Source organism: Oryx dammah, unplaced genomic scaffold, assembly GCF_014754425.2.
Source record: "Oryx dammah isolate SB20612 unplaced genomic scaffold, SCBI_Odam_1.1 HiC_scaffold_13, whole genome shotgun sequence".
Taxonomy (NCBI): Eukaryota; Metazoa; Chordata; class Mammalia; order Artiodactyla; family Bovidae; genus Oryx; species Oryx dammah.
Window position 1 is genome coordinate 47,920,165 of NW_024070197.1, and position 26,987 is coordinate 47,947,151.

At 39.1% G+C, this 26,987-nt stretch overlaps 2 protein-coding genes and 1 pseudogene across 3 annotated transcripts in view; 2 read left to right on the forward strand and 1 right to left on the reverse strand.

Annotated features, from left to right (window-relative positions):
* LONP2 (lon peptidase 2, peroxisomal) overlaps nucleotides 1-26,987 on the reverse strand; it is an 81,530-nt gene that overhangs the window by 53,567 nt on the left and 976 nt on the right. Inside the window, exons 2-7 of the mRNA XM_040253588.1 lie at nucleotides 19,640-19,874; nucleotides 17,917-18,048; nucleotides 16,593-16,715; nucleotides 14,943-15,106; nucleotides 11,869-11,963; nucleotides 4,675-4,933 (exon numbers count right to left, since the gene is read on the reverse strand). Of these exons, the coding sequence (XP_040109522.1) occupies nucleotides 4,675-4,933; nucleotides 11,869-11,963; nucleotides 14,943-15,106; nucleotides 16,593-16,715; nucleotides 17,917-18,048; nucleotides 19,640-19,874 (1,008 nt within the window). The remainder of the gene's footprint in view (nucleotides 1-4,674; nucleotides 4,934-11,868; nucleotides 11,964-14,942; nucleotides 15,107-16,592; nucleotides 16,716-17,916; nucleotides 18,049-19,639; nucleotides 19,875-26,987) is intronic.
* LOC120872908 lies at nucleotides 12,520-13,807 on the forward strand (annotated as a pseudogene).
* Nucleotides 25,068-26,987, forward strand: part of LOC120872904 (ATP-binding cassette sub-family C member 11-like) — a 92,428-nt gene continuing 90,508 nt past the window's right edge. For both annotated transcript variants that reach the window (XM_040253586.1, XM_040253587.1), the window contains exon 1: nucleotides 25,068-25,147. The gene's annotated coding sequence lies outside the window, so the exon portion shown is untranslated. The remainder of the gene's footprint in view (nucleotides 25,148-26,987) is intronic.

Here is a 26,987-nt window from a genome sequence, read left to right on the forward strand (position 1 = left end):
ATGTCATAACGTTAAGTTGAAAGGGTAGGATGATAACTCTATTGCTTTAAAAAAGAGCAAAAGCTGCTTGATGAAAATCTGGCAGGTGTGTGTGTATATCTCAAGTTGGATAAAGTAATAAACCTAAAAGAAATTCTAATGAGCTCTTTTTAAAACAGAAAAACAGTCTTTAAGGAACTAAAAATAGTCTTTAATATAGCATGTCTAAACAAATCAAACTGTTCTGTAGCAGTCATTCCTAAATCTTCTTAGACAGTCATTTGCATGGATGTGCTCGTCCAAAGGACTGCCTGATTTCCAAGATGTTTTAATCTTACTTGAACTCACACAGCATTTACAGAGCACTTACCATGCTTGGCAATGTGCTCGGCAGTACAGAATGTACGGAGGATTAGAAAATACAAAATAATTCCTACCCTACAGAGCTCCTACTTTCACTGTATTTACATTTTACCTCCACAGGAATGTATCAGAAATGCCAGAGACCTGTATTATTGAATCATTAAGGAGCACAATAGTCCAGAGGAGAGCAAGATCGTCACTGACTTGGGGTGCAGCCTCAAGACAAACATGGAAGCTTTTCGGAGGCAAAGAAGAGCTATATGCAAATACATGTTATAAAGGAGGCTGATGAGCAAACAGTAACATGTCTGGCGTACTATGCTAAAAATATTTTAAAACCTTGCTGCTTCAGTTATTTTTCCCTTGTAGAGACTAATAATGAAACAGCTAATTTAGTTAAAATTTCACTATTTCAGGTTACATATGAAAATTTATCAACGTGGAAAGCAAAAGTTCATTTTTCTTCTCAAACTGGTTAAGAATTGAGCTGAGGATTCCTTACAATGATATAACTTTATCATTTGAACAAACAGCTAGTAAGTGACTTTTTTTTTTTTTTTTAGTAAGTGACTTTCAAAGAGTTTACTCTCATCAACAACCTGAGAAATATCACAACATATATATCACTGAGGAACAGCTAATGAAAAAAGATCATTATCCAAACATGACTTTATAAAACCTCACCCCAAAAGAAGTCACTTTATCTTTAATGTTTATGAACTGATTTAAATTATTTATATTTAAATAATTAAATTATTTAAATTACTAAAATATAAGTCAAAAACTGATAGATGGGAACAGAGATTCTGTGACTTATAAAAATAGACAAAAATGTCAATGGAGATAATGAGAAATATTAAACTGAAAAAATGTGGTAGTTAATATGGAGCATAAACAAGACTATTCTTCCTCTAATCCACCAAAGTAACGTGAACCTAAACAATGGCACAATGTTCAATCAGATCACTGTTATTTTCTCAGTCTAGAATTTTCATGTAAACCAAGTCTTTTTCTTCCCATCTCCCACCTCACTGTCATTTTAACTCTAAAAGATAATATCTTAGGTTGTTTTTAAAATCAGTTCCTAACTTATTAGCACCTTCCTCCACATAAACAGGCACTTCTACCTAGAGGCTGGCGCTCCATGCGTGAGAAACTGGGGAAAGTGAGTGGCACAATCAAGAGAACAAGCAAGGAAGATAAGAGAACGCAGCTCTGTCTCTCCTTGACTATGTTAAGGCTGCTGAACAGCAGTGCCTACTCACAGGCTGAAGAAAAACAAAACTCCGCGTGAACTCTGCTTGTGAGCATGTGACCAGGACTAAAATGTCAAGACCTGGGTGTTTCCCGAATGCCTCAACTGTGACATGGAGCCACTTGTTCTCACAAACCCCACCCCATGTTGGGGCTATAATCCTCTGTTGTCTCCTCTGCCCTCATCACCTCCTCCAACCAGTTAACTCTGGCATAAGCGCACACTCTGCTCTCCACTGGCCTTCCTGTCACTCAGCACTGCCGGCTCTCCACCAGCTTCTCAACAGGCTTTCAGACAGAAACTTTCTCCAGACTTTGGTCATGTAGAGGGTGGGTGAGTAATAAGTCCCCAATACCACAAGCACAGGTTGCTGTAGTGTTCAGCAAAACATCTGGTACAGTGATGGCTAGGAAGTACATGTTTACCAGCAAGGTGTATCAAAAATCAGGCTTAACAGAATGATTCACAGACAAACCCACATACCTTTTATTTGGCAGTGATCATAACCTCAACATGCACCATAAAAAAGCTTGAAGTGAAGTGAAGTCGCTCAGTCGTGTCCGACTCTTTGCGACCCATGGACTGTGGCCCACCAAGCTCCTCCGTCCATGGGATTCTCCAGGCAAGAATACTGGAGTGGGTTGCCATTTCCTTCTCCAGGGGATCTTCCTGACCCAGGGATCGAACCCAGGTCTCCCACATTGCAGGCAGACGCTTTAACCTCTGTTATATTTACACATATTTTAGGCAAATACACAAGCGTCTTTCACAAAAGATCCACACAAAAAAAAAATCTTCATTTTCTTTAGGTTCAGTTCTCTTACCAACAGTCACACACACAAAAGTATACTCACTTGAAAAAAGAAAACAAATTTTCTATCTATCAGTTTCAGTAAAGAGTTAAAACAGGGATCTGTTTAAACCCAACAATGTTTATAATAAGTGGTGAGGATTATGACCTTTTATATCGCCTACCAATCAGATTTCCCAGGTGGCGCTAGTGGTAAAGAACCTACTTGTCAACGCCCAAGACATGTAAGACATGCAGGTTTGATCCCTGGGTCGGGAAGATCACGATCCCTGGGTCGTGAAGGGCATGGCAACCCACTCCAGTATTCTTGCCTGGAGCAGCCCATGGACAGAGGAGACTGGCGGGCTACGGTCCACAGAGTTGCAAAGAGTTAGACACGACTGAAGCAACTCAGCACGTATATATACACCAACAGGCATTGTAAGGATACATTTTCCACAATTCTGCCACATAAATTATATAATGTCCCAAACAGGATTATTTAGGTACAATTTAAGAATCAGATTGAATTTTATAAAAAGTCATACTGAAGCTTATAAATCTAAACATGTCCTCCTGAGAACTGAGAATTAAAATAATGAAAGGTAATTTTTATTGAATGTTCAGTGTGTGCTGGGCACCAAGCCTTACTAAATAATCAACAGCAATGTAGGAAGAAATAAGGACAAATACCTAAATGTCATGTGCCCAAGACATTAATTTCACATAACAATAACTCCACAAACTCACTCTCTAAATTTCATCAAATACTCACACAAAAATGTGCTACAGATAAAAGGAAGAAATAAATGAAGACAACTCGGAGTGCAGGAATCAAGTCTCTTGCATGGAGAACACCTCCCTAAAGCTCTGTATGTAAAATCTGAAGACGGGCCACAGATCTAGCTTCTCTAGGATTGGTCCGCAATGCCAATTTCTTTACAAAAGTGAACTACAGCCTCTAGTGGCATGTAAGAGAATAAGAAAATCTAGGCAACAAAAACATGACTGGAAATTGCCAGAAAGACCAATCCCAATCAATTCCTTGACCTAATCTGCAGTCCTTATTGCTTATTTATGAAAATCTTGAAACGATTTTTCTTCAATGCATAAGAATTGTAAATAAGCAAGTAAAAGAGAATAAAAAGAACCAGTTTCCCATCCCTGCTTAAGGATCCCATGAATAAGGCAAATGAAAAATAAGGTGTCATGAAAACATCATATTCTTTTTTCTCCCACAGTTCAACTTTAAACCATATTCACTGAACTGTAAACATGCATTTAAATTACCCTTGGCTACTGGTAATTGCTCAATGCTTGCATTGGCAGGCCTGCCAAAGCCCCTACTTATAATCTGCAATGCTTTTGCAATTTCAAGATCAAGGGTATGATCTTGTGGACAGAGTTTATTTTGAGTTTAATTACTTTCTATTCAAAGTTACATGCCCTATTTTTAAAATAATTGTTTTAATTGAGATATAACTGACATATTACATTATATTAGTAGTATGTCAACATCATATGCTTTTAAGTATACAGCATCATATTTTTTAAGCAGTTCAAAATTCCTACATTCTTAAATGTTCTACATTTTTAAATGTACTTTGACACATACACCATAGGTATGTCTTCTCACAACCTGCAACTATGAAACAGAGGTTCATGCTTTCCCAAAGTATCTTCCAATCTGAGCCATAGAGAATAAAACAATGAACATAACATGAAAATCTCACTCTAATAATGTCAGATTAATCAGAGACCCAATTCTTATAGTTCAATGTATTTTTATGGAAAGGGTATCAAAAATGCAAGGATAAGGCTTAATTATTTTTTCTCCTTATTACTCACTCTCACACTACAAACCAGCCTCCTTGAAAGTTTAAACTGCAAACATAATAAATTTGTTATCAAAGATTTCTTACCTCCTCCTGTTTGCCTGCTATTTGCACTTACTTCTTAAACTTTGAAAGTTATAGGTCATTATTTATGAAATGTTATAGGGCCAAAATGAATATAATAATAACTGATTTATAATTGCATTATAATGAGATTCCAGGAAAGCTGAGGCAAAGACTCCCCATCCACCATCGCAGAGACATCAAGGTTAGTTTGGGTACACCTTGACGGCAGAGGCCTTAGGCTAGCAAGTAAGTACCATAAATGTCCCTTGCAATCAAAGTAACACAAAGAGCCATTTTAAGGAAAAGATCTATATTATGCATTGACTTATGAGGGGGCTCTAGAAAAGGGAGGAGAATCAGAGATTAAATTGAGAGAGGTCCTCTACCTGTGTCCTCGAATGTCAGACTGATCACACACGCCTCCAAGTGCAATCCTGTGAAACTCTCGGCCCAGGGTCTTGGCCACTGATCTTCCCACACTTGTTTTACCAACCCCAGGAGGGCCGACAAAGCACAGAATGGGGCCCTTCAGGTTGTTTTTCAGCTGCCTAACAGCCAAGTATTCCAGCACTCTTTTCTTCAATTTTTCCATGGCATAATGATCATTATCCAGCAGAACTCGGGCTGCTCGAATGTCCAGACGATCTGTCAAGTAACCCAACAGAAACAATCTGAGCACATGGAGCTGTTCAATGGAAGAACTCCTTTTCAGACTGGCAAGAGCCAGAATAGCTTTTTGAAAAAAGAAGTGATAAGAACAGGCTTGGAACAGGATTGGTTTCTTCTAAATGAGTCTTCAGAAAGACCTGGACTTGGTTTTCTTGCTTAAGTATTTATAGAAATAATAGATATTACATAATTAAAAACTCATTACGGAATGATTTTGGAATGGAATGATTTTCTATATATACATTATTTCTATGGAAACAAGTAGAATATTTCTACATATTCTACTTTTCACTGTCAGTTTTGAGGTTATGGATTATCCTCTGGCTGCCACCCAGCTGATAAATGCATTTTGGCTTGACCTATTGTTTAATCTGTGATTATTTTAATAGATAGTAGATAGTAGAATAGATTGGAGAAGGCAATGGCAACCCACTCCAGTACTCTTGCCTGGAAAATCCCATGGACAGAGGAGCCTGGTGGGCTATAGTCCATGGGGTCGATAGGAGTCGGACACGACTGAGCGACTTCACTTTCACTTTTCCCTTTCTTGCACTGGAGAAGGAAATGGCAACCCACTCCAGTGTTCTTGCCTGGAGAATCCCAGGGACGGGGGAGCCTGGTGGGCTGCCGTCTATGGGGTCGCACAGAGTCGGACACGACTGAAGTGACTTAGCAGTAGCAGCAGCAGCAGCAGAATAGATAGTAGAATATTTCTACATATTCTACTTGTGCTTGTATTTGTTCTTCTTCTTTTTAAGTGGTTTTTTTCTTATTACGTTAATTATATATGCTCATGCCAGAAAATCTGATGACACTAATAAAAAAGGAAGAAAATACTCACCTGTAATCTCATTTCCCCACAGAGAGAATCACTACCTTCACTTCAGTACACATTATTCCACATTCTGTGTGTGTGTGTGTGTGTGTGTGTGTCTGTGTGTACGCGCACACACACTTATATACCTATTTTTCAAACTAAGAGTATATGAGGTCTTCAAATTTTGGAAAAATAAGTTTCTTCCACTTAAATAATATGGACATCTTTCAGTGTCAAATGTATTCTTCAGTAGCAGTTTAGTGGCTACATAATATTCCATTATTTAATTATCCATTCCCTTTTGCTGCGCATTTTGGTTATCTACAAATCTTTACAGCTATAAAGTATGCTTCACTGTGCATCTCTGTAACTAAATCTCCACATACTTCTGAAATTACTTCCCTCAGCTAATCTTCTAAAACAGAAGAGCTGGGTCGAAAAAAAATTACGACATGAAGAACTGTCTAAGTTCTATCCATTAAAATCTCACCAGAAATGTATGAATTAGGCCCTTTTTCCAGAGCCAAGCTTTCATCAGGTTTACTGGTGCTTTAGGATCTAAAATAATCACAGATTAAACAATAGGTCAAGCCAAAATGAATTTATCAGCTGGGTGGCAGCCAGAGGATAACCCACAACCACAAAACTGACCGTGAGAAGAAAATGGGAGAGAAAAAAACACAGAAGTCCACTCTTTCACTCAGTTATTTGGAACGTGCTATGCATTTTTCCTACAAGAAAAAAAAATGGCCTGGTTCTCAAGCTAGTCTACAAAAATCCAGCTAAGCAATAATGTATGTAAATTAATTACAATACTACTGAATTTAGTCAGAGTCCTGGCTGAGCGATTTGGAAACAGAAGAAAAAAATTTCTTCCCTTTTTTTCTTCCCTTTCCTGGCTTCAGAAGCCAACCAATGAATATGAATAAACGAAACAAAGTCTCCTATTTCATGATGCTAATCCTGACACCAAAACCTACCACAGTAAAGAAAATACCCACTTCAGACCAATTCCACTTTGCATAGCTCTAATTATTCAAATGCTGGTAAATCAAATCTATTCAAAGAGTAATCTACAGAGACCCAGTGGGATTTCAGTTATGCAAAGATGGTTCAATACTTAGTTATCAATATATTTATATCATGTCTAAGGGCACTTTCTAAGAAAATGTCATTTTATATCTAAAAAGGCTTTTGTTATAATGCAACATTCACTTCTGATGAACATTTAGTAAATATTTAGTAACTAGCTGGTCTGGATGAAGCACAAGCTGGAATCAAGATTGCCAGGAGAAATATAAATAACCTCAGATATGCAGATGACACCACCCTAATGGCAAAAAGCAATGAGGAACTAAAGAGCCTCTTAATGAAGGTGAAAGAGAGTGAAAAAGCTAGCTTAAAACTCAACATTAAAAAAACTAAGATCATGGCATCTGGTCCCATCACTTCATGGCATTTAGATGGGGAAAAAGTAGAAACCGTGACAGACTCTATTTTATTTGGCTCCACACTCACTGCAGACAGTGACTACAGCCACAGAATTAAAAGACACTTGCTCCTTGGAAGAAAAGCTATGATGAACCTAGATAGCGTATTAAAAAGCAGAGACATCACTTTGCAAATAAAGGTCTGTACAGTCAAAGCTATGGTTTTTCCAGTAGCCATTTACAGATGTGAGAGTTGGACCATGAAGAAGGCTGAGCATTCAAGAGGGAGGGAAGATATGTATACCTATGACTGATTCATGTTGATATTTGGCAGAAACCAACACAATTCTGTAAAGCAACTATCCTTCAATTAAAAAATACATAAATTTAAAAAAAAAAAGGCCGAGAGCTGAAGAATTGATGCTTTTTAACTGAGGTACTGGAGAAGACTCTTCAGAGTGCCTGAACAGTAAGGAGATCAAACTAGTCAGTCCTAAGGGAAATCAACCCTGGATATTCACTGCAAGGACTGATGCTGAAGCTGAAACTCCAATACTTTGGCCACCTGATGTGAAAAGCTGACTCACTGGAAAATATTCTGATGCTGGGAAAAATTGAGGGCAGGAAGAAAAGGGGCGACAGAGGATGAGATGGTTGGATGGCATCACCAACTCAATGGACATGGGTTTGAGCAAGCTCTGGGAGATAGTGAAGGACAGGGAAGCCTGGCGTGCTGCAGTCCATGGGGTCACAAAGAACCAGACATGACTGAGCAACTGAACAACAACAGCAAAACTAAGAACAGAATCCATGTACTTTAGAAAATAAATGAGCACACTGAAGGAATTTCTAATATGCCAAGTAAAGATGATTTTAAAAGTCAATTCTTTCAAACTTTTAAGGAAAGAAAATTTCTATGCTACTTATTATTATCTTATCTTTTCTATACAGAATGCATCTTTTCTGATTATTTTTTTAATTATTTAGAATGTATGCTTCCTATTATTAATAAAACTTATACAGTTAAGCATAAAAAATGTAAAACTTCCTTCAACATTTATTTCTCTATTTACAATTGGAAGACTGAAATGGTATCTACTGGCTCCCTCCATTCAAGATGGAAAATCAACAAACTTATTTCCTCCAACTGACTCCTCTTTGCTTGGGTAACTGTCTCTGCTTAGGCAAGCTTCTCTTTTTGAGAATTATGAAAGACATTTTTCACGGTTTTATGATTTTACTTGTAACAAGTATTTAGGCCTAAAGTACTAGTTTAGAAGCTCACCATGACTACTTTTACACCACAAATTATCCATCTTCAGTTCTCCACTGAGATGGTGAACAATGCGAAACGTTTTTGTGATGGGCGCATGAGTGCCGTGCATCTCGAATGCTGACACACGTCCAACAGAAACTCTGAGTTGTAAAAAAAAAAGCTTTGCTTTGTTGTTGTATCTTCTTGGTTATTTCAGTAAAGAATTGGAGCTAGCACTCTGCATTCAAGTAAACATTCTGCCTTCAATTCTCTGCTGCTCCTGCTGCTGCTGCTGCTGCTAAGTCGCTTCAGTCGTGTCCAACTCTCTGCGACCCCATAGACAGCAGCCCACCAGGCTCCCCCATCCCTGGGATTCTCCAGGCAAGAACACTGGAGTGGGTTGCCATTTCCTTCTCCAATGCATGAAAGTGAAAAGTCAAACTGAAGTCGCTCAGTCGTGTTCGACTCCTAGTGACCCCATGGACTGCAGCCCACCAGGCTCCTCCGTCCATACGATTTTCCAGGCAAGAGTGCTGGAGTGGGGTGCCACTGCCTTCTCCAAGTGACACTGTATGAACCTGACAAAAATTCCTAGTCAGTCATTAATTTCACTTTACAAACAGGACCAGTGTGGGAGGGGAGGAAGCTGACGGCAACTTACTAGTTATTAACAGCAAACAGTAAAACCTGCAATTTTATATCTACAGGTCATTATACTATATGCACCCTGCATGTCTCATAAGTCATTAGTTAGGATAAATCCTAGAGCACAGCAAAACATCACCAAGAAAACACCAACATTTCAAAACAAGACCCTTGGTGTTACCGAGTTATCGAGACGTGCTTCACATCATGCACTAGCCCTACTGTCAAAAGAAAAAATAACAGGGCTTGGAAATTAGACTCCATTAAGATAGTACTTTGTATCTGCTAATTCCAAATTTATCCCTAATTCCTAATTTATTCCTAACTCCTAATTTATCCCTCCCTGCTTTCCCGTTTAGTAACTGGAAGTTTGTTTTCTATGTCTGTGAGTCTGTTCCTGTTTTGTAAATAAGTCCATTTGAATCATATTTTAGATTCCACATACAAGTGATGAAATTATATACCTTATGATTCCATTTAAGTGACATGTTTAAATTATAAAGTTTTAGAAATGCAGGACAAGCTAGGGATTGCCAGGGCTTGGAGAAGACTCTTGAGAGTCCCTTGGACTGCAAGGAGATCCAACCAGTCCATTCTGAAGGAGATCAGCCCTGGGATTTCTTTGGAAGGAATGATGCTAAAGCTGAAACTATAGTACTTTGGCCACCTCATGTGAAGAGTTGACTCACTGGAAAAGACCCTGATGCTAGGAGGGATTGGGGGCAGGAGGAGAAGGGGACGACAGAGGATGAGATGGCTGGATGGCATCACGGACTCGATGGACGTGAGTCTGAGTGAACTCCGGGAGTTGGTGATGGACAGGGAGGCCTGGTGTGCTACGATTCATAGGGTCGCAAAGAGCTGGACACGACTGAGCGACTGAAGTGAACTGAATGACACAAATACCTGTCAAAAACACACCGAAATGTAAGGCGGTTCATTTCATGCAGATGACAGGACAGCACTGAACTGCATGTCACTCTCTCCCCCAGGTCTATACTAACAGTGCTCAAGGCCTTCTCCAAATCTCACAGAACGGGGACACTTCGCTTCAAAGCAGGCGCTGTAGAGCTAGGAGTTAACAGAAGACCATCTGAACCAAAATGGGATTTCCTAATAGGCCAGCTAGATCCAGATGGACATCAGAACTCAAACTGGTCAGGGGACAGCCAGGGGCTAATTCAATGGGAATGCATGCTCCCCTGCAGTCGTCTTACTATGGCATTTCCAGAAAATTTTGAATTAAGGATTAAACCAAGAAATTCAGCTTCAGTTTATTTCATAAAACATCATCAACCAGAAGGCAATAGACTGTCATGAATGTAAACATGAATTAAGAAATAAATTTACCAACATAGCTTTATATACAGTTGCTCAAAACCTGGAAACAACCCAAATGGCCAACAACTGGTAAATGGATAAACCAATTACTGATAGACGCAGTACCATGGATGAGCTTTAAAGTAATTATGCTCAGTGAAAGAATAAAAAAAGAGGGAGCACATATTAAATCACTCCATTTATATAAAATTTTAGCCGTACACATTAATAAATCCGCTGAGTCTACCAAAAAAAATAATTAAAATAGGGTTGTTTTAACCTTAATACTGCCCTTGCCTAGTTAATATAACACAAATATGCTTCATTCTAGGCCCTCTTTGAGACAAAAATGCTTTTTTCGAATTCTCAATACCAGAGAGTATGCTCCTCTGTAGATTTAACGGGAAAGTATTTTTTAAGAAAAACATTTTTTAATATTAAAAATTCAGCATTCTGAAATCTAGTATGTATGGCATACCTTACATGGGGCATAAACACGTGTTTTGGGGCTAACACTTCTCAAAATTTCTAGCACTGCTTTAAATGTAAGAATTTTACTAGCCAGGAAAATATATCTGATCAATTCTCAAGATTCAACAATTCTTATGCCAAAATTAGTTCAGAGAATCAACCCACTGCTGAACTTAATAAACCTTGTATGTAAACTTAACAAGAGAGTCCAATAACAGAAACAAATGCAAATAAAACGATTCTGAAAATTCTGAAAGACAACTGAGTATATTTCTTACCCCCAAGAGAAAGTACATAACAAATACATTAAAAAAAAAAAAAAAAAAACTGGTATAAAATCCTTCTGGTAGATAAAAAACTACTCAAAGATAGGACAGATAAAAAGAAATTAAACTCTTTAAATAGTTTTAGTGGGAAAAAAACAAACTTTCAATGGTAAAACTGTTTTACTGTTATCTTGTCGTTATACATAATTATTTCCTTTAGAAAATATAGAAGATTTGCTGTCTCTAGTTCTTGCCTGGGGAATCCCAGGGACGGGGGAGCCTGGGGGGCTGCCGTCTATGGGGTCGCACAGAGTCGGACACGACTGAAGTGACTTAGCAGCAGCAGCAGCAGTACTTATTTGGCACTTATTGCCAACTACCTCAAAACTGTTTTGTTTTCCTATGCTCCTGGCAAAGAGTACATAAATATAAAGCTTACTGTCTGATTGACTATTGGTATTGAGAAATACATATTCACCAATTAAAGAAAATCCTACCTTCTCCAGAATTAGGCAAAAGGCACTTTTACGCAGCACCCTCTTTTCCTTTACTTCCTAAAACCTATGACACAAGTTCAGTCTCTAAACAGTTTACATCGTGAACTACTACAACAGAAAGATAATCAACGGGGAATATTTCAGCAGAATTTGCTCGAGCTTCCCGAGAGACAATTAGATTGCAAGAAGAGGTGTTATCTGTGCACTCACCAGTTGTACTTTTGTTCCAGGGAAGCTCCACCATAAGTTCTAAATAATTTCTAGTCAGAGCATATTCTGGCATTGACTGAGGCATTTTTTTGAGCCTGTGGGGAAAGAATACACAGCAAACCTGTTCAGGAACACAGAAAAATTCTGTGAAACAGAAAAAACAAGCACATCTCCCTTTCTTAGTCAGATATATCATGCATTTTGGCTAAACAAATCTGAAAACGTTTTTATTAGGCTGGTGCTAATGTAACTATTACCTTCCGTAACTTAGCTAAAGTAACTGGGGCCTCCCTGGTGGCTCAGGCAGTAGCGAATCTGCCTGCAATGCAGGGTATCTGGGTTCGATCCCTGGGTTGGGAAGATCCCCTGGAGAAGGGAATGGCTACTCACTCCAGTTCTCCTGCCTGGAGAATTCCATGGACAAAGGATCCTGGCAGGCTACAGTCCATGGGGTCACAAAGAGTTGGACAAGACTGGGCAAATTTCACTTTCACTTTTCAACATAACTGTGGTTTTTGCATTGCTGAACTCTGCCATTTGATATTTGAATACATTCTTAATAAATGCGGTTATGCTATACATCATTTTAATGTGCATTTCTATGGTTTTTGCTAATGACTTATTACTTGCTGTTTATTTTAGACTGGGGAAATGATGTTAGACAAAAAGCAAATTCTCTGATTTTCTTATTCAGGTTCAAAATGGATTTTAAAGCAGCAGAGACAAGTCACAACATCAATAACGCATATGGCTCAGAAACTGCTTAATGAATATACAGTGCAGTGGTGGTTCAAGAAATTTTGCAAAGGAGATGAGAGTTGTGAAGATGAGGAGTGTAATGGCTAGCTAGCTCTAAGAAGGCGATAATGACCAATTAAGAGCAATCATTGAAGCTGATCCTCTTATAACTACATGAGAAGCTGCCGAAGAACTCGATGTCAGCCATTCCATGGTCATTTAGCATTTGAATCAAATTGGAAAGGTAAAAAAGCTTGATAGGCACATGTCTTATGAGCTAACTGTAAATCAAAAAACTCATAGTTTTGAAATACGCAACAACTACAAACCATTTCTCAGTAAGATTGTGATGTGTGACAAAAAGTGGATTTTAGATGACAACCAGCGATGACCAGCTCAGTGGTTGCACCGAGAAGTTCCAACTGCTACTGCTGCTAAGTCACTTCAGTCGTGTCCGACTCTGTGCGACCCCACAGACGGCAGCCCACCAGGCTCCCCCATCCCTGGGATTCTCCAGGCAAGAACCCTGGAGTGGGTTGCCATTTCCTTCTCCAATGCATGGAAGTGAAAAGTGAAAGGGAAGTTGCTCAGTCGTGTCCGACTCTTAGCGACCCCATGGACTGCAGGCTCCTCTGTCCATGGGATTTTCCAGGCAAGAGTACTGGAGTGGGGTGCCATTGCCTTCTCCGGAGAAGCTCCAAAGCACTTCCCAAAGCCAAACTTGCACTAAAAAAAGGTCATAGTCACTGTCTGATGGTCTGCTGCCCGTCTGATCCACTACAGCTTTCTGAATCCTGGCAAAACCATTGCATCTGAGAAGTATGCTCAGCAAATCAATGAGATGCACTGAAATCTCCAACGCCTACAGCCGGCACTGGTCAACAGAATGGGCCCAATTCTCCTCCACAGTGATGCCCAACCACACGTTGCACAACCAATGCTTCAAAAGTTGAACCAACTGGGCTACAAAGTTTTGCCTCATCTGCTGTATTCACCTGACCTCTTACCAACCAAATACCACTTCTTCAAGCATCTCGACAACTTTTTGCAGGGAAAATGCTTCTACAACCATCAAGAGGCTGAAAATGCTTTCCAAGAGTTCACTGAATCTCAAAGCACAGAGTTTAGTGCTATAGGAGTAAGCAAACTTATTTCTCATTGGCAAAAATGTGTTGATTGTAATGGTTCCTATTTTGATTAATAAAGATGTGTTCCAAAACTATTACTTTTGCATCAACCTAATAAAAATCTAGTTAATAAAAAGATTATTTTGTTTTAAACAGATACTTGCAAACTAGCGCTGTGATTCTATCCTTGAAATATGTAAGGCCTTATCAATATCTGTATCTCATAGGGAGAGTCTCAAGTCAATTACCCAGTGATTTATTTAGGTGCCTAATCATGCATAATACGATAATTACATATTATCTTGTATCAGAGAGAAAGTCAGCTCATCAGATATTTAATTAAAATAATGCAACTTCCATAATATATGCAGTGCCTAAGTGTTCTGTACACAATAGATGTTCGGCATTTGTTAACTAATGTCAGAGTCACTGTAAAATATCTCAACGACATTTACTTATGTTCTTAACTGTGCATCTCAGTAGTCAAATCTTTAGTTCCTGAGCATACATTTAGGTTGATTACAATCCACTCATAAGAAAAATGCAATACAGTCAGAATGTTATAAGTATTGGTTTTAACCCTGAGATTATCCAGAAAATGTGATCAACTCATGTACCCTATTCTGTCAGCAAGGGTCCCCTGTACTTTTATCTTGTACGAAGGCAAAACTGATTGTCCCCGCCTCCTAAAGTTTATAATCTAAGGATGAAAACAGTGATGTGCAAAGAACACAATAACTGAATAAACATTATTTCTAAGTAAAGTATGGCCTTAAGACTATGAAAAGGGAGTGTCAACAGTGACTGTGCTTGACAGCACACAGTAGATGGAAAAGTTATATCACTTATTATATTCAGCATTCAAGAAAAAGAAAATGCTGAACATGGTGTTAACTCAGGAGTACTAAGAATCAGATTTTGATGGAGGAACAAAGAAGAGAAAGCACTTCACAGATCACCACTACAACCTGAGAATTAGGAAAGCCACAACATAAGAAATATAAGAGATAAAGAGGTAACAGTGGAAAGGTAAGATGAATAGAGTGGTCCGTGACTATCTAAATATAAGGGAAAGGAGAAAGATAAAAGACTATGAAACAAGAGATCAGCTTTGTAACACAGAGTAGCAGATTCACTTCTATGAGCAACAGTTTTTAACATTAATAAGCAAATGAAAATCCTAATGAACGAACAGCTTCTACAACCTACCTTTTTATCTCTTTGACACAGACTTTGTGGGCCTGTTCCGGCATGCTGGATGTCCGTATCTTTTTCTCTAGCATGACAATGTCATCGTTATCTTCATCCTCATCCTCGTCTGCTAGAGCGCCTGGGACATGTGTAATCCTCCTCATAGGGCGTATTGCGATGACCTACAAGATAAAGCAGGAGTGAAAAACTGCATGCCCAAATAAACGGGACGAAGCACCGAGCGGCAGCAGACATTTTTACGGGTAGAGTCTAAACCTTTAGGAACTAAAGTTCAGAATGATGAGGAGGAGGCACGTGTACATATGGAGGGAGCAGAATTTAAAAAGCAGATGAAGATGAGATGCACGTGATTCTTCCATACATGGTTAACACTACCAGCATGAGAATAAAAAATTCAAGAAATTGGCTACTAATGAAAACATCTAAGAATTGCCTCTTCTTGAGCTACTACTGCAGCCACTATTTTCTTGATGTACTTAATGACTACTCATCATGGCAACTGAATAAATTCCATTTTCTCCCTACAATACAAAGTTTCTCTTTAACATCATTAACCTTTCTGCTACTGCCTCTATTCTCTTCATCTGTAACAAGCAGAAAAGTCTTCCACTTTACAAAATGTTTTAACTTATCTATGGTTTTTTCCAATTAACTATACACTATTTACTTCCCTTGTGATGTTCTGCTTTTCCAACAAGAGGCACTAATCACCACTTCCTCTTCCCTGCTGGTTACTTAATAATTTGTACTTTGTACTTTGACTTTGTCTCCAGTGTGCTGAAACTGTTCCCTGAAACCCAACAGTCTATGCCAAGTCAAACGGTCTTATTTAAGCTCTCCTTCTCCGTGACTCTCTACCGTGTTTTAAACACCACCTACTCTTTTGAAATTCTCAACTCATTAATATCATGAATCAACTCTAGCTGTTCCTGGAGTAAAATGATATACTGGCATTTAATTTAAAGGCCTTAGAATTTATTTAACTTATGAAATTACCTATTTAATACAGTCAAATATAAAAGTTAAAAATATAAAACAGCAAAAATATAATTTTATAAAAACAAATATTAAACTAACAGTTTGTACAAATGAAAATTGAAATATTTATACGTTAAAACAAAAAAAGTCAAGTCAAAAACTTAAAACAGGACAAAATAATTTTTAAAAAGCCAAAGTATGGCACAACACATTCAGTCAGTCAGTCCTTTTAGGAAATAATTTTGTGGTATGTTCTTAATAAATACTGTATGCAGTGGGAAAAAAAAATCATACTCAAAGACAGTCATCATGGTTATTTGTTAATTTTTAATATATTAAGAACATCACACACTAGCAGAAAAAGAAATGGCTTAGTAAACTATCCCTTTCAATGATTATCAAAACAAAACATGAGAAAATGTCTACATGCTTAAAAGGAAAAAAAGAAAGATCCAAACATGGAGAAGGGGCAGAGGGAAACAAACTAGAATTCAAAATTTTATCAGTAACTTGGGTGAAAGAGACAACAAACTTGTTTCTTCTTTGTTCCTTTCTTTATTCCCCCAATTTTTTTTCTTAAAAAAAAGAAAAGAAAAGAAAACAACTGAACCTTACATCACACAAAAACAACTAAAGAACCTAAAGAAATGGATTAAAAGGAGGATTTACCCGCTTATCATCATCTTGCTTGTGTTTTCTGGTTTTCTGAAGCAATTTCAGGCCTTCGATTTGTCTGACAAGCAGCGGTATGGTCATCTTGAACCGTTCCTCCAGACTCACAGCATCTAAAATCTGAAACGTTACAGCATCTCTCTCTCAGAAATATGTGCTCCAGAAATAAGGCAGTCAAGACTCATGACTTAAACTGCTAAGTAAAAAAGATAACACCTCTCAATATTCACAGCTACACAACCAAATTATCAGCAAGGTCATCTGACATAAATACCAGAATCCTAAAAAAAAAGATAAGAATAATAGTATCTTGAGTTTCTATTTAAAAGATGAAGCCAAGATATTGTTCCAAGAGCAAGAACAAAACACATTTTATGTCAACTCTTTCCCAGGAATTTTTACATACACAAGGGTCTAGGAACATTTTAACCAACCTCCAAGAATGATCTGAGTGAGTAACGCTCTCTGGTTCCTCAGTAAAATGCCCTTGGCTAAGCCCAAGCTAGGTCAGGCAGTAGAACTCCTTGCCTTCTCTGCTCCTATCAGCTAAACCAAATTCTTGTGTTTAAACACAACCTATCTGTATTAGTTGCACTGGCTAGTATAATTGTTAGACTTAAGCATTAAATAAACTGATGAAATAAGGAAGGTAGTTTAATGTTCTCGGAAGATTCAATAAAACAGATCGCTTAAAAATACTACAAAAATAAGTGTACAGGAAAACTTTTATAGTTTGGAGAAAGTGAAGTCGCTCAGTCATGTCCGACTCTTCGCAACCCCATGGACTGTAGCCCACCAGGCTCCTCCATCCATGAAATTGTCCAGGCAAGAGTACTGGAGTGGGTTGCCATTTCCTTCTCCAACAGTTTGGAGAAAAGACATTCAAATCTAAGAATCGACATTTGAATTATTTTTCAAGTGTCTTTTAAACTCATTTCACTTTAAACAAATAGAAGTTGAAAATCATAAAAAAAAATCATAGCTAACACGTCATAGCTGCGGTTTCTGTAAGAAACTCGAAGAATTCTAACAATGCAAACTTATATACAAGGGAAAGGTCACAGCTCCACATTTTTAAAAAGTCATTCTCACTTAAACTTTTTCCATAAGTTAACAAACTACCAGTACTGATAATGCAAATGCAAGAACTGTCTGGGTACATAAAAATGTAAAGCAATCACTTTAAAGTCAATTTAAGTGTAAATGTATCTTAACTACTTCTGTGGGTATCCAGTATCTCTTACCTGAAAGTCAAAACTTACTACCTAGATCTGAATAAGAAGTGACAAAGCAGCGTGGCATTCCAGAGGGGAACACTGACCTGGAGCTTCTCTTTGTTGCTTGTTCGGATAATTGATGTCAGAATGTCTGGTAAAGCTTCCCTTGGAAGACTGTCTAAAAGACGTCTCAATTTAGCCACTGCAGGGACAGACATATCCAACATTTCAACCAACTACAAAGGGAGAAAAAAAACTTTTTAATAAAATTGGGCATTATCTGTGAATTTTAAAAATCAAATTGTCATACAGGTTTAAGTTTGGGTCACAAAGAAAGTCTTTGCTTCTGAACAATCACTGATTATTAGAGTCCAGGCATTTTTACAGGACTCAAAGGAAAAGAGAAGTACTGTTAAAATGTCAACTGGAATGAAAAGCAATGACTCGAAAGTGGGTAATAATAATGTTTATTAAAGGTTTTGTACATCAGTGATTTTAGTATTTTATTTTTTAAAATTAAAATTTATAGAAAAGTTGCAGTAGTATAATGAAACTCCTTCCCCTAACAAACTTCCCCTAAATTCATCACGGTTAACATTTTGCCACATTTGCTTTCTTTCCCCCACTCTATACACACACACAACACACAAATATTGCTAAACATGTAAGAATAAACTGCAGACATCATGACCTTGATTAGAAACTCTATTGACTGTTGAAAGTGTGTAGGGCAGGTGTTCACAGCCTGTGGTGTTTGCACTTGATGTGGCATTTGAAGGGACACATTTCTAGTGTGGTGAACAACAGGAAAACAGAGTAAGTGAATATGCTATGTAGGAATGAAGGTGATTAAGGGGAAAGTAGAATTTATCTTCCTTTTCCTGAGTGATCATCCCTGAGTCTCAGTTCAAAATTCTCTATTTTCCTTGCTCTTAAGAATAAGGATACATATTCTCTTACAGAGTGTAATGATCAAATTCTGGAAATTTAACATGGCTGATTATGTTAACCAGTCAGTAGCTGAAATACTGTTTTTAGCAGAACACAAGATTAATTAAAATCTGAGCACTGACTGACTGATTTTTTGAAAAAAAAAAAAAAAAAAAAAACACAAGTTCCAGGGTATAGCCTGGAGCTAAGACAGATCAAGCTCCAGGCAAGCTTTCAGTAACTGTGATATTCAGTGGGGCTGTTGATAAAGTTCCCCTTTCCTTTTGCACGATGGTGGTATAACTGTGGTGATGTTATAAAAATTCCTTGAATGTCATTATAAAATCTTTACATATTTAAAACTTTTTGTTGATTCAAAGTGGGGAGAAGTAAAGCATAAAGAAAGAAGCTATGAAGCTATGTCCAAGAGAGGAACTGAGTTTATAATCAAGGCCTTTAGACACTGCCTGTCCCACACAGATCCAGCTTAGTGACTGGGTTACATCAAGAGAACATACAAGACTACGTTTTGTAATATACTTCAGGAAGATCTGAAGGGAAACAAAGCATAAAAGCATATGCTTTGGGGGTGAGGGAAGAAGCTTTCTGCTCAATCGAGAATTAACCAAAAAAACTCAAACCTAGAATTAAGGAGTCCAATGTTTAATGTAAAAGCTCCAGAAACACTCTTTGGAAAAATTTTAGAAAGGGTCGGCTAGCGTGTCCTAGAAAGACTGAGATACAAGCCCAGACAAAAGCAATTTGAAATCAATATATCACTAAATCTTCTAAGCACATACTGCCTGAACACTCACCAGTCAACCAATTTATCACATCTTACAGTAACAAAGAAACCAAAGAAAAGAGAATTTTAAGGAAAGACTAAAAGCAACTCACTTGTACCGCATATTTGTAAAACTGTTCCGATAGCTCTCCGAGCTCCTCCCTAGTCTTACAGGTATTAGGGAACTCCTCCAGCCGGTCCAACTGTTCCACCTCGGCAACAGGATATGGCTTCTCTTTCACAACCTGTACGATCTGGAAGCGGCACAGGCCTGTTATCAGCAAAGTATAGTGGGGCTTGGGCCAGTTACTGCCCACAACCTGGACTGCCAGTGCAGCTGTCCCGATCCTGAAAAACACACAGGACATCAGCATTACAAATACTCAGTGTGGCAGGGCAGAAACTCACCTCAAAAGGGTTGCCTTTTCTGAGAAATTCATTAAAAAGCAAAGAACTTCTAAAGTGCAAATGAATTGTTTCTCTGTTTAATTTAGCATCCAGTGCACTGTCTGTTGGGCTTTCCTGGTGGCTCAGCTGGTAAAGAATCTGCCTGCAATGTGGGAGACCTGGGTTCGATCCCTAGGTTGGGAAGATCCCCTGGAGAAGGGAAAGGCTACCCACTCCAGGATTCCGGCCTGGAGAATTCCATGGACTGTATAGTCCATGAGGCCACAAAGAGTCAGACATGACTGAGCAACTTTCACTTCACTTCTTTTCACCAATGAAGGAGATCTGGGTTCAATCCTTGGGTCTAGAAGATCCACTGAAAAAGGAAATGGCAACCCTCTCCAGTATTCTTGCCTGGGAAATCCCATGGACAGAGGAGCCTGGCAGGGCTACAGTACATGGGATCGAAAAAAGTCAGACATGAGTAAACAGTAACAATAACACGGTCTGTTAAGTCCCTACCACCTGCTATGGGGCCGTCTCATTCTAATTAGATGTTTTAAGAATTAGACAGAAATTCCTAAGCATTTGGATTATTTAAACATAAAAGTGTAAAAGCTGTTGAGATTTACATAGTTTAATTTTGCCAGCTGGGAATGAGGTAATCGTTCATCAGAATATACACTAGCATGGAGTTGCAAAGGGTTGGACACTACTGAGCGTGCGCGCGCACGCACACACACGCATTCTAAGCAGATTTAAATACATCAGTATGATGTAAACCGACCTAAGTAATCCCTGTTCCAACCAGCTTTTCTACTAACAAACCAAGTTTTTTACATAATCAATCTATAAAACTGCCATCAAATCTCAGAATTAACATGTATGCCCTTGAATTCTGCATTTCTAAATGTGGGGCTAAATATCAGAGGCCACACTTATTCGTGGTCTGAGGAGACTTCATCAGAGACCTAGACCTCAGGAAAGTGTAAACCTAGTTCTAAGTGGTAATCACCACACCTAACACTTGATAGAAAGTTATAAGCCTCAGCCTTAGAAAGTCATTTAAGCCTCAGCTCCTTATCATTCAATTCTGACCAAGCTGCATATAAACCAATCCACAGGAAGGAAGCCTCATCCAAACTAAGCTGCAGTAATACAAAACAGAAAGATCACCATTCAGAGGTGACTTCCAGATGCCATCTACACTCAGATTTTCTCCCCTGAGCCACAGGCTAGGTTGTAACTTCAGAAAACAAACTAAAACCAGAGCGCTCGGCGCTTTCAACCCTGGACAGTGGTGACACAGGGATATTAAACCTGCCCATCTCAAACACACTGATGGCACAGACAGTGTGCGCACACTTCAGGGAGCTCGCTCACCTCCAGCCGCAGTGCATTCTTGACTCCTTCCTTGGAAATGATGCACTCTGTATATAACCTGCAACCTTTGGCCCCCCACCGCCACTCCACTCAGTTTATTGCGAGTTATGCATGTATTTCCTTACCATCCTTGCGGGCGTACCACATGGACAGGGGATAAAACTTGACTTAAATAATACGTGAAACCAAAAAAATCAGGAAAATAATTTGGTGGGGAGAAAAAAACGTCACGGACTTCAAAAACCTGATCGTGTGTTGCGGCTGCTTTTCTTCAGTCGCTAATCAAACAGTAGGTTCTATCTCCCATTCGCTGAAAACCTGCCTGAGCGAGTTGCTGCTGCTGCTGCTGCTAAGTCGCTTCAGTCATGTCCGACTCTGTGCGACCCCACAGACGGCAAGCCACCAGGCTCCCCCGTCCCTGGGATTCTCCAGGCAAGAACACTGGAGTGGGTTGCTATTTCCTTCTCCAATGCATGAAAGTGAAAAGTGAAAGTGAAGTTGCTCAGTCGTGTCTGACTCTTAGCGACCCCATGGACTGCAGCCTACCAGGCTCCTCTGTCCATGGGATTTTCCAGGCAAGAGTACTGGAGTGGGGTGCCATTGCCTTCTGCCTGAGCGAGTTAGCTGGACCTAAACTAGAAACTAATGAAGACTGTAGTTCACTGCAGATGACAACCACCAAAGCTTACACAATGCAGAATGTTTACAGTTCCATTTATAAGAAACACTGACAGATAAAAAACTGGATTCCTGGCCTCAGGGGTTAACAAACTAGAAACTGAAGAGAAACCAGAAATGAGTCTTCTCACAAAGCAAATAAAAGTTTTGCTAACTGTGAAAGGAGATGTTCCAAACAGTCAAGTGATGAAGTTGGATTTATACTATGTTTGTCCTCCTAGGAAGAAAAAATATACAGGGGTTTTCAACGTGAATTATTTCTTACTTTAAATCACTTGTAGTTGACAAGAGACACACAAAAAAAAACCCAAAAGGTACATAAAAAGAATGCACCCTTTTTAAAGAAGAAACTTGATGTGCGAAATAATTAGATGGCTAGAAATAGACTATTCAGTGAAAGACATTTGGGGTAAAAGCTCTGGGAAGAAGGATGACATTTATGTTATTTTTCTTTAAGATTTTTTTAAAACGTGGACCATTTTTAAAGTCTTTATTGAATTTGTTACAATATTGGTTCTGTTGTTCACGTTCCAGTTTTTTTTTGGCCGAGAGGCATGTGGGAGCTTAGCTCCTGACCAGAGATCCAACCGGATTCCCCTGTAGGCACTGGAAGGCAAAGTCTTAACCACTTGACTTCCAGGTAGGCCCCTAATGCTATTTTAGACAAGTTGTATTGTATGCTGGGCTCTAGGTTTTACATATAAAAATCGGTATTAAGTAAACAAAATGTTCAATTAATACTTTCCTTCTAACCGTGATCGAACTATGATACATAGGGTTTATATCAACTTAGTCATCTTTCTAAATAATCTACTTCTTCTATTACTATGAGCTTTATTGTTGTTTAGATGCAAAGTCATGTCCAACTCTTTTGTGACCTCATGAACTATAGCCTGCCAGACTCTTCTGCCCATGGGATTTCCCAGGCAAAAATACTGGAGTGGGTTGCCATTTCCTTCTCCAGGGAGTCTTCCAGACCCAGGGACTGAGCCCACCTCTCTGGCATCAGCAGGTGGATTCTTTACCACTGAGCCACCTGAGAAGCCCAAGCACTTTATTTGTTGTTGGTCAGTCGCCAAGTTGGGTCCAACTCTCTGTGACCACATGGACTGCAGCACACCAGCTCTCCCTGTTCTTCACTCATCTCCCAGAGTTTGCTCAGACTCATGTCCACTAAGTTGGTGATGCTATCTCATCTTCAGCAGCCCCCTTCTCCTGCCTTCGACCTTTCCCAGCATCAGGATCTTTTTCAATGAGTTGTTTCTTTGCATCAGGTGGCCAAAGTATGGGAGTCTCAGCTTCAGCATCAGTCCTTCCAATGAATATTCAGGGTTGGTTTCCTTTAGGATTGACTGATTTGATCTCCTTGTTGTCCAAGAGTCTCAAGAATCTTGTCCAGCACCACAATTAAAAAGCATCAGTTCTTTGGTACTCAGCCTTCTTTATGGTCCAACTCTTACTTCTGTAATGACTACTGGGAAAAAAATCATAGCTTCTACTATACAGACCTGTGTTGACAAAGTGATATCTCTGCTTTTTAATATGCTGTCTAGGTTTGTCATAGCTTTCCTTCCAAGGAGCAAGCATCTTTTAATTTCATGGCTGTAGTCACTGTCTGCAGTGATTTTGGAGCCCAAGAAAATGAAATTTGTTGCTGTTTCCACTTTATTCCCTTCTATTTGTTATGAAGTGATAGGACCAGATGTCAAGATCTTCATTTTTTTAATGCTGAGTTTTAAGCCAGCCTTTTCACTCTCCTCTATCACCCTTAAGAGGCCTTTAGTTCCTCTTTGCCTTCTGCCATTAGAGTGGTATAATCTACATATCTGAGGTTGTTGATATTTCTCCTGGCAACCTTGATTCCAGCTTGTGAGTCATCCAGCCCAACATTTTCATGATGTACTCTGCACAGAAGTTAAATATGCGGGGTGACTATATACAGGCTCGAGGCACTCCTTACCCAATTTCGAAACAATTCCATTGTTTGATGTCCAGTTTTGTTATTTCTTGACCTGCATATAGGTTTCTCAGGAAACAAGTAAGGTGGTCTGATACTTCGATCTCTTTAAGAATTTACCACAGTTTGTTATGATCCACACAGTCAAAGGCTTTAGCATAATCAAGGAAGCAGTACGTGTTTTTCTGAAATTCCCTTGCTTTGTCTTTGACACAATGGATGTTAGCGATTTGATCTCTGGTTCCTCTGCCTTTTCTAAACCCAGCTTGTACACCTGGAAGTTCTCAGTTCTCATAGTACTAAAGGCTAGCTTGAAGGATTTTGAGCATAACCTTGCTAGAATATGAAGATAAGGACAGCTGTGGTCTATTTGCCAACCACTTGCTTTTTCCTTTTCTTTCACTTTTTTTTTTTTAACTTTATTTATTTGGTCAGGCCTCTTGGCTTGTGGGATCTTAGTTCTCCAACCAAAGATTGAATCTTGGGCTTCCCTTATGGCTCAGCTGGCAAAGAATCCACCTGCAATGTGGGAGACCTGGGTTCAATCCCTGCGTTGGGAAGATCCCCTGGAGAAGGGAAAGGCTACCCACTCTAGTATTCTGGCCTAGAGAATTCCATGAACTGTATAGTCCTTGGGGTCACAAAGAATCGGACATGACTAAGTGACTTTCATGTCACTTCACTTCACTTCAGAGATGAAGTATCCCCAAAATGAAGAGGGACTGAGCAATCAGTACTATGAAGAAAGGAAGGCAGGTATGCTGAAGACTGGAAGACTGGGAGAAGATTGCAGGGCCATCTCAAATGTCCATCTCAAATGTCTGAAGACACTGTGCAGGGAATGTTAAATTATTGTCCATTTTCATTAAGAAAACAATGAGCTTCTGAGGAGTCACTAAAAAGACAGTCCAATGAAGCAGGGTGGCCCTGAGGTGGCATGAGAGCCAAGTTCTACACTGGGGCTAACCAAAAGTAGGCAACACGCCTACACATCAACATGCAGAAAAGGGGCTGTACTGTCCAACATGGTTAAGGAAGTGGTTCAGTAAGTCAACATCTGAGCCCGCCACTTTATGACAAAGGGTGTGGGAAACAAATGATCACTGCTGTTCCTTGAAGACCAAGGCACTGTCACCTGGATGGTCTAAAGGAAACAAGAGACAGGAGCAAAGCCCTCGCTGTGCCTCTGGGGTCCTACTACAATCTGAAAAAGCAGGTAACTGGGGAAGGGCAGATTTGCGCATTGAAACAGAACGTTGTAAGTAACTCAATACTTGGACTATTAAAGCTCTTTTAATTTTTAAAAATAAGAGCATTTAAAGCTCAATTGGAAAAAAAGACACTGGAACCTAATATTAAGGAACACAGTCTACATAGATTTTTCAAGTAGCAAATAATATTTCTAGGATAACGAGATGGTCTGGTGGGTCTCTGTAATACTAAAATTCCATGAAGAATTTTCAATGTTGGTTTTCTAACTTAAATGATTAAACTTGAACATTGCTACTCATTTAAAACAAAAGCTGCAATACGAACAGCAAGAGCCATGTTGCACCTCATCTGATTATTAGCGGATTACTTCCAAGGAGGCTAATTCAGACAGAATCATACCAACAAATAGTCATCAAACCTGAAACACGACTAACTCTACCTTCAAAATTCACAGTATATCCATCAAAAATACCTTACCATGAGCACACTTGCCTCAGCTAGCAACTAAGGACCTGTACACAGAAAGGAAAAAATTACGGGAATACACAGAGGCTTAAGGAGCGGGGTCATGTGTAGGAAAACCAGAATCCAACAGTTTATCACAGTTTACTGAAACTTGTAAAGTGTCAGGGGACTTCCCTGGTGGTTCAATGGTCAAGGCTCTGCCCTTTCAAAGCAGGGAGTGTGGGTCTGATCCCTGGTCAGGGAACTAAGATCCCACATGCGGCCAATAAAAACATAAATAAATAGAACTGTGAGAAAGCAAATCTGTTTTTTAAAAAGTATCCAATTTTACTCAAGCAAAGCAAAGCAGATCAGATGGAAACCAAAGTGTTTTCCATGCTTGAGAAAAGCGAGGCTTAACGTGGACCAACAAAGGATTGCTATGTTTTTGTTCTGTTTCAGGAGGGGAGGGGAGCTGAGGGGAGGGGAACCAAATCTCTGAGAATTTGAGTCAAGCCATGGTCTCCTTTTAAAAAATGTATACAATAAAAAGAATTTGGACAAAAACAAGACATTCCTAACCCTCTCAAAATCCATTAAGAGTTAAGTACACTTAATTTTAAAAAAGGTAACTGTAGGTCAAAGAGAGAAGGGCTCTAAACTGAAAACATCTGAAGAAGAGGTAAGGACAGGAGGCAAGGGCTTGGGAGGCTTGATGATAACAGCATTTGTTGAGAGCATAGTATATACCAGCACTGCCCAGTAGAAATATAACACCAACCACCTATGTAATTTTAATAGCCACATTAGAAAGAAGAAACAGATGAAATGCTAATATTTTACTTAACTCCTAATATCTAAAATACTACCATTCCAACACAATCTCTATAAAATGTATTAATCAACAAAACTTTTCATACTAAATTTGCAAAATTTAGTGCGTAGTGTACACTTATAGTACATTTAGGATGACCAACCATCCTGGTTTGTCTGAACCAAAGGGGTTCCTGGGACACAAAAGCAGCAGTGCCAAAACCAGGATGGTCCATGACAACCCGGACAACTGGTCACTCTAGTATCTCAATTTGGACAAGCCACATTTCAAGCTATCCAGCTAGCCACGGACAGTACTGGATGGTGTAAGCATTTATCCAGGCCAGCACAAAAAAGATCAGGTATGATCTCACTTCTTCATCACACACCTAAGAGGCGGATGCTGCTAGTTTCCAAATTACAGATGAAGAAAGAAATAAGCACAGGTTTCATCTGTCACCCAGTCACACAACTAGGGTCACGTGTAGGGGAATCGGTGAGCTTGGGGTGTAGGTGGTGTAGCTTGGGGTGTAGGTGGTGTAGCTTGGGGTGTAGGTGGTATAGCTTGGGGTGTAGGTGGTGAGCTT